This window comes from Homarus americanus, unplaced genomic scaffold, assembly GCF_018991925.1.
Source record: "Homarus americanus isolate GMGI-L3 unplaced genomic scaffold, GMGI_Hamer_2.0 scaffold32144, whole genome shotgun sequence".
NCBI lineage: Eukaryota > Metazoa > Arthropoda > Malacostraca > Decapoda > Nephropidae > Homarus > Homarus americanus.
The window spans coordinates 7,927-14,913 of NW_024720401.1; the positions used below are offsets into that span (position 1 = coordinate 7,927).

Consider the following 6,987-nt stretch of genomic DNA (forward strand, 5'->3'; position numbering starts at 1 on the left):
GTGAATTATGCATCATGTCTCATTAGTTGTGGTTGTGAATTATGCATCATGTCTCATTAGTTGTGGTTGTGAATTATGCATCATGTCTCATTAGTTGTGGTTGGGAATTATGCATCATGTCTCATTAGTTGTGGTTGTGAATTACGCATCATGTCTCATTAGTTGTGGTTGTGAATTATGCATCATGCCTCATTAGTTGTGGTTGTGAATTATGCATCATGTCTCATTAGTTGTGGTTGTGAATTATGCATCATGTCTCATTAGTTGTGGTTGTGAATTATGCATCATGTCTCATTAGTTGTGGTTGTGAATTATGCATCATGTCTCATTAGTTGTGGTTGTGTTGCAGGTATGGCCCCGTGCAGAGCGTCAAGATGCTGCCAGGGGGCGGCGTGGGTGGCGAGGAGGGCGGCCCGGGCATGTGTGCCACTGTGGCCTTTGTGGACATTTGCGCTGCGGCCAAGGCACACAAAGCAGACAATCGGCTGGAGGATCGTTGCCTCAAGACCACTTACCACGAGGCGTCCCTCTCTGCCCTCTCCTCGCCCCAGTACACCCCGCCCATACACCTGCACCGCGAGCCGCCCACTCACCCTTACACGCCCACACCACCGCCTGCGCCCAACCCCAACAACCCTGTACTAGCCGCCCGCAGCCCAAGGTTCTCTTCTGGGTAAGTACTACTCATTCACCTGTACAGTCTTCAACAATACCTTTACCAACAGGTGTCCATAATTACTACCTGTCATTTGTATCTCTTGAATTATTATGTATCTGTAGAGTTACTGTAGTGGACACCTTGTTGTGTGTCACGGGTCGCCAGTGCACACCTCACACAGTCCTTCCCGGTTCATGTCACGGCCGCCCCCACAACACTCACTGCTTAGAAAGAAGAAGTACGTATTTGAGTGCTGCCTCGTGTGTTATAGAGAGAGAACTATTATCCCACACGGCTGGCCACGGTGGATCACGGTTGTAACCCTCCCCACTTCCATCCCCCGAGCTGGCCGGCCCCAGTCCAGTGTGAAGCGCGACACTCACATCAAGATACAGTGTTAACAAGTGCTCAAAAGTGAAAAATGTGTGTGTGTGTGTGTGAAGTAAAGATGGTGTTAAGAAAGAACCTCAGTGGCTTGTGAATACCCATTGGAAGTGTCGTGTAAATAATAAAAAAAAATAAATAGTGGATAGAAATGTTAAATGGCGGTGCTTATTGCCATTTCTGTTAGGCGTCGATATAGAGGATTAAATTATGGATGTACCGTATCGTAGGATGAAGCAGCGCCCCGGGATCCTGGGATATACAGCAAGTAAAGGATTATGCCAAGACTCTCCTTCACCGTCCCGGGACACCTTACTCCAGCTGTCACTTTATTAACCAACTACCAGCGCTAGTGATGGTGTGTAGTGATCAGTTACAAGTGAAATGATTCTTTATTTATTTTTTATTTTTACCTACTGAAGCTTAATGGTGCAGTGTTCTCAAGTGGTACAGTGGCTAAATGTTGGTGCCCGCCTCTATAGCTGTGATGTATGTGCTTATGGTGTTGTGTATATAAATCTAGGTTAGTTATCACCATGGCCGGGAGATACGTGTGCTGGCCTGGCCAAGAAGACAATATACATCAACCGTGGTGGTCAGCCGTGTGGAAGTGTGCTTAACCCAGGATTAAGTCGGCAGTAAGCAAGATGCGGGATTACGGTGGTGGTGGTGGTGGTCAGATGTAAGGTAGGTCTCAGGATGGACTGTGGACACTGGCCTGCACTGGTGAACTGTGAACACCTTATATATATTATGTGTTTATATACTGTATCATGTATAATATATGTATGTGTGTTTATTCACCAATTTGGTCTTCACGAAAGGACTTTATTGGAAGGTGTCATGAAGAAGAAAACGATGTGGTTATTATTATTTTTTTTTACTACCAGTTGTACCGTTATAGAGAGATTAAAGAGAGTTTCTGTTCGTGTAAGATTTGTTGAATTAACTCTGGCGTGTGTGAGTGAAAGTGCTGTGAAATATTAGAACTTGACATGGGAAGTAACGGCAATGGTGTTGACGATTGGTTAGGGGTGGCAGATAACGCGGGCCCCCGTGTAGTCCTAATAGGCCCTCATGTAGTCCTAATAGGCCCTCATGTAGTCCTAATAGGCCCTCATGTAGTCCTAATAGGCCCTCATGTAGTCCTAATAGGCTAACCTAGAATACACAGGTTTGTAACTCCCAGGTTTATTGAGAGGTCTTCGTGTGTTTATTGGGGTAGGAAGTGGTCAAATGTACTAATTTTCATCTACACAACTTGTACTTTTTTCATTGTTTGTGTGTGTGTGTGTGTGTGTCACGGCCTTACACACACACACACACACACACACACAGAGTTTACATGTTGACAATATAGGGTAACAGGTAGTAATGGATAACTTACCTGTACACCTGCGCCAATTACTAATATATAAGTATACTAATTTACCTGGTTATAACAAAGACACGGGTATGATTATTACAGGTGTAGTACTAATGAATGAATCACCTGTTACGGCACACCTGACGAACCTCTACCCCAGCTTATTTCACCTGAAGCTTAGCTGACCATGGTAACTTAACCTAACCATCCCAGCTTATTTCACCTGAAGATAAGCTGACCATGGTAACTTAACCTAACCATCCCAGCTTATTTCACCTGAAGATTAGCTGACCATGATAACTTAACCTAACCATCCCAGCTTATTTCACCTGAAGATTAGCTGACCATGGTAACGTAACCTAACCATCCCAGCTTATTTCACCTGCAGATTAGCTGACCATGGTAACTTAACCTCACGCTAACATATCTTGTTTTAACCTAACTTAACATTTCATCTCCTCCAAAATTAGCGTAAAGGTGGTTAATTTTCAGGTGACTTAAGCTGGGGGGGTTAATTTTCAGTGACAGACGACAGTTAGGCTAAAACAAAGTGACTCTTTGATTAGATATATGTGACAGTTTTAGGTGTGTGAATATTTAACGAGCAAGGATATTGTTGTTGTTGTTGTTTTCGTCGTCATTGTTGTTGTTATTGTCATTTTGTTGTTGTTGTCATTTTTGTTGTTGTTTTCGTCGTCTTTGTTGTTGTTGTCGTCATTATTGTTTGTTGTCGTGTTGTTGTTGTTGTTGTCATTGTTTACCTTGTTACTGTATTTTAGTGGTTTACATAAAATCGGTTTTCATGAGAACTTATTTATCGTGGGTTGGGTGTGTGGGGTGGGGATGAGGGAGGTCTGATCCATCGGTTATCTTCTGGACACACCACCACCACCCTGCTCTCCTTCCGTCTCTTCCTCATACGTCCACCCTCCACACACACACACACTCTCTCTCTCTCTCTCTCTCTCTCTCTCTCTCTCTCTCTCTCTCTCTCTCTCTCTCTCTCTCTCTCTCTCTCTCTCTCTCTCTCTCTCTCTCTCTCTCTCTTCTCTCGTGGTGTTTTGGACCTGATGAACTTTTCTTCAAGTTTTTTCCTGAGTGTGTGTGTGTGTGTGTGTGTGTGTGTGTGTGTGTGTGTGTGTGTGTGTGTGTGTGTGTGTGTGTGTGTGTGTGTGTGTGCAACTCGAGGAGATGGCTGGTCACAGTGATGATCTGTTTTGGTCTGCCTGTCTCCTCTACAGCTACCAGCTCCTCCTCCTACATGTTACCAGCTCCTCCTCCAACATGTTACCAGCTCCTACATGTTACCCAGCTCCTACACAGCTCCTCCTACATGTTACAGCTCCTCCCACCATGTTACCAGCTCTCCTCCTACATGTTGGCTCCTCCTACATGTTACCAGCTCCTCCTACATGTTTGCTCCTCTACATGTTACCAGCTCCTCCAACATGTTACCAGCTCCTACATGTTGCCAGCTCTCCTGCATGTTGCAACATTCAGCATGTTACCAGCTCCTCATGTTACCAGCTCCTCCTACTGTTACCAGCTCCTCCTCCTACATGTTACCAGCTCCTCACCTACATTTACCAGCTCCTCCTCCTACATGTTACCAGCTCACCATGTTACCAGCTCTACATGTTGCTCCTCCTCCTACATGTTGCCCTTCCTCCTCTCCTCCCCATCCTTAGCTCCTCCTACATGTACAGCTCTCCCAGCTCCTCCTACATGTTACCAGCTCCTCCTGCATGTCCTCCCATGTTACCAGCTCCTCCTACATGTTACCAGCTCTCTCCATGTTACCAGGCTCCTCCTCCTGTTACCAGCTCCTCCTACATGTTGCTCCTCCTCCTACATGTTGCCAGCTCCTCCTACATGTTACCAGCTCCTCCTACATGTTAGCTCCTCCTACATGTTACCAGCTCCTCCACCATGTTACCCAGCTCCTCCTACATGTTACCAGCTCCTCCTCCTACATGTTACCAGCTCCTCCATGTTACCCAGCTCCTCCTCCTACATGTTGCAGCTCCTCTACATGTTACCAGCTCCTCCTCTACATGTTGCAGCTCCTCCTCCTACATGTTACAGCTCCTCCTCCACATGTTTACAGCTCCTCCTCTACATAGCTCCTCCTCCTACATGTTACCAGCTCCTCCTACATGTTCAGCTCCTCCCTACATGTTACCAGCTCACTCCTCCACCATGTTACCAGCTCCTCTCCTACATGTTACCGCTCCTCCTCCACATGTTACCAGCTCCTCCTCCTACATGTTACTGCTCCTCCTCCCCTACATGTTACCAGCTCTCCACATGTTGCAGCTCCTCACACATATATATCCTGCCATGTTACCCGGCTCCTCCTACATGTTGCCAGCTCCTCCTCCTACATGTTTACCAGCTCCTCCTCCTACATGTTGCCAGCTCCTCCTCTACATGTTACCAGCTCCTCTACATGTTACAGCTCCTCCTCCTACATGTTAGCTCCTCCTCACCATGTTACCAGCTCCTCCCCATGTTACCAGCTCCTCCTACATGTTACCAGCTCCCTCTCTACATGTTGCCAGCCTCCTGCAGTTGCAGCTCCCCCATGTTCCAGCTCACTCCTCCTACATGTTACCAGCTCCTCCTCCTACATGCTACCCCAGCTCCTACCCATGTTGCCAGCTCCTACATGTTACCAGCTCTCTACATGTGTCCCAGCTCCTCACCACATGTTACCAGCTCTCACCATGTTACCAGCTCTCCTCCATGTTTTGCATCTCTCCTAGCATCTCCTCCTACATGTTACCAGCTCTCCTCCTGCATGTTGCCAGCTCCTCCTCCTACATGTTACCAGCTCCTACATGTTACCAGCTCCTCCTCCCATGTTACCAGCTCTACTACAGGTTGCCAGCTCCTACAGGTTACCAGCTCACTCCCATGTTACCAGCTCCTACATGTTACAGCTCTTCTCCTACATTTCCTCCTCCTACATGTTACCAGCTCCTCCTCCTACATGTTACCAGCTCCTCCTACATGTTACCAGCTCCTCCCTACATGTTTACCAGCTCCTCCTCCTACATATTTACCCAGCTCCTCCTCCTACAGGTTACCAGCTCCTACATGTTCAGCTCCTCCTACATGTTACCAGCTCCTCTGCATGGCTCCTCCTCTACATGTACCAGCTCCTCCCTACATGTTACCAGCTCCTCCTCCTACATGTTGCCAGCTCCTCCTCCCTACATGTTACAGCTCCTCCTACATGTTGCTCCTCCCTACATGTTACCATCCCTCCTCCTACATGTTACCAGCTCCTCCTCTACATGTTACTGCCTCCTACATGTTAGCTCCTCCTCACCATGTTACCAGCTCCTCCTCCTACATGTTACCAGCTCCTCCCTACATGTTACTGCTCCTCCTACATGTTACCAGCTCCTCCTACATGTTGCTCCTCCTCCTACATGTTCCAGCTCCTCCCTACATGTTACCAGCTCCTCCTACAGTTGCGCTCACATGTTACCAGCTCCTCCCACATGTTACCAGCTCCTCCTACATGTTACCAGCTCCTCCTCTACATGTACTAGCTCCTCCTACATGTTACCAGCTCCTCCTCCTGCCTTCCGCTCCTCCTCCTACATGTTGCCAGCTCATCCTACATGTTTACCAGCTCCTCCTACATGTTGCCAGCTCCTCCTACCATGTTGCAGCTCCTCCTCCACCATGTTACCAGCTCCACTCCTCCTGCATGTTACCAGCTCCTCCTACAGGTTACCAGCTCCTCCTCCCACATGTTACCAGCTCACTCCTCCTACATGTTACAGCTCCTCCCAGCTCTCCTCCTACAGGTTACCTCCCTCCTCTCTCCTCCTGTCCTCCTCCTACATGTACCAGCTCCCTTACATGTACCAGCTCCCTCTCCCTACAGGTTGCTCCTCCTCCCACATGTTGCCAGCTCACTCATACTTGCTCTCCTCCTACATGCTCCTCCTACAGCCAGCTCACTCCTCCTACATGTTGCTCCTCCTACTCTCATGTTAGCTCTCTACAGTTGCTCCTCCATATTTTGGCTCATCACTCTACAGGTTGCCAGCTCCTCCCTACAGGTTTGCCGCTCCTCCTACATGTTCCCAGCTCCTCCTCCTACATAGCTCACTCCTCCTACAGGTTCTGCTCCTCCTCTGGTTACTCCTCCTCCTACATGTTTGCTCCTTTCTTTACCAGCTCTCCCCATGTTACTGCTCCTCCTCTACATGTTACCGCTCCTCCTACATGTTACAGCTCCTCCTCCCTACAGGTACTGCTCCTCCTCTACATATTTGCTCTCCTCTATGTACAACTCTCCCCTCTACATATTTACCAGCTCACCTCCTCTGTTGCTCCTCTACAGGTTACTGGCTCCCTTCCCATATTTAGCTTCTCACCATGTTAGCTGCTCCTACATGTGGTTACAGGTTGCTCTCCTCCCATGTTTCTCTGTCCTCTCTTTGTTGTCCTCCTCCTACATGTTACAGCTCTCACTCCCCCCAGGTTGCGGCTCACTCATCATACAGTTGCCATCACTCCTGCAGCTCATCATCTACATCAATCATCTCCTGGGTTCTTA

General features: G+C 48.0%; 1 protein-coding gene across 1 annotated transcript; it reads left to right on the top strand.

The window, feature by feature from the left end:
- Positions 1-348: 348 nt before the first annotated feature.
- Positions 349-2,201, top strand: LOC121860526 (msx2-interacting protein-like; the record flags this gene model as incomplete). Its single annotated transcript, XM_042357682.1, is given in 1 exon segment — positions 349-2,201. A coding segment is annotated over 1 exon segment (329 nt), but the record flags the coding sequence as incomplete, so codon positions are not given.
- Between the last annotated feature and the right edge of the window lie 4,786 nt (positions 2,202-6,987).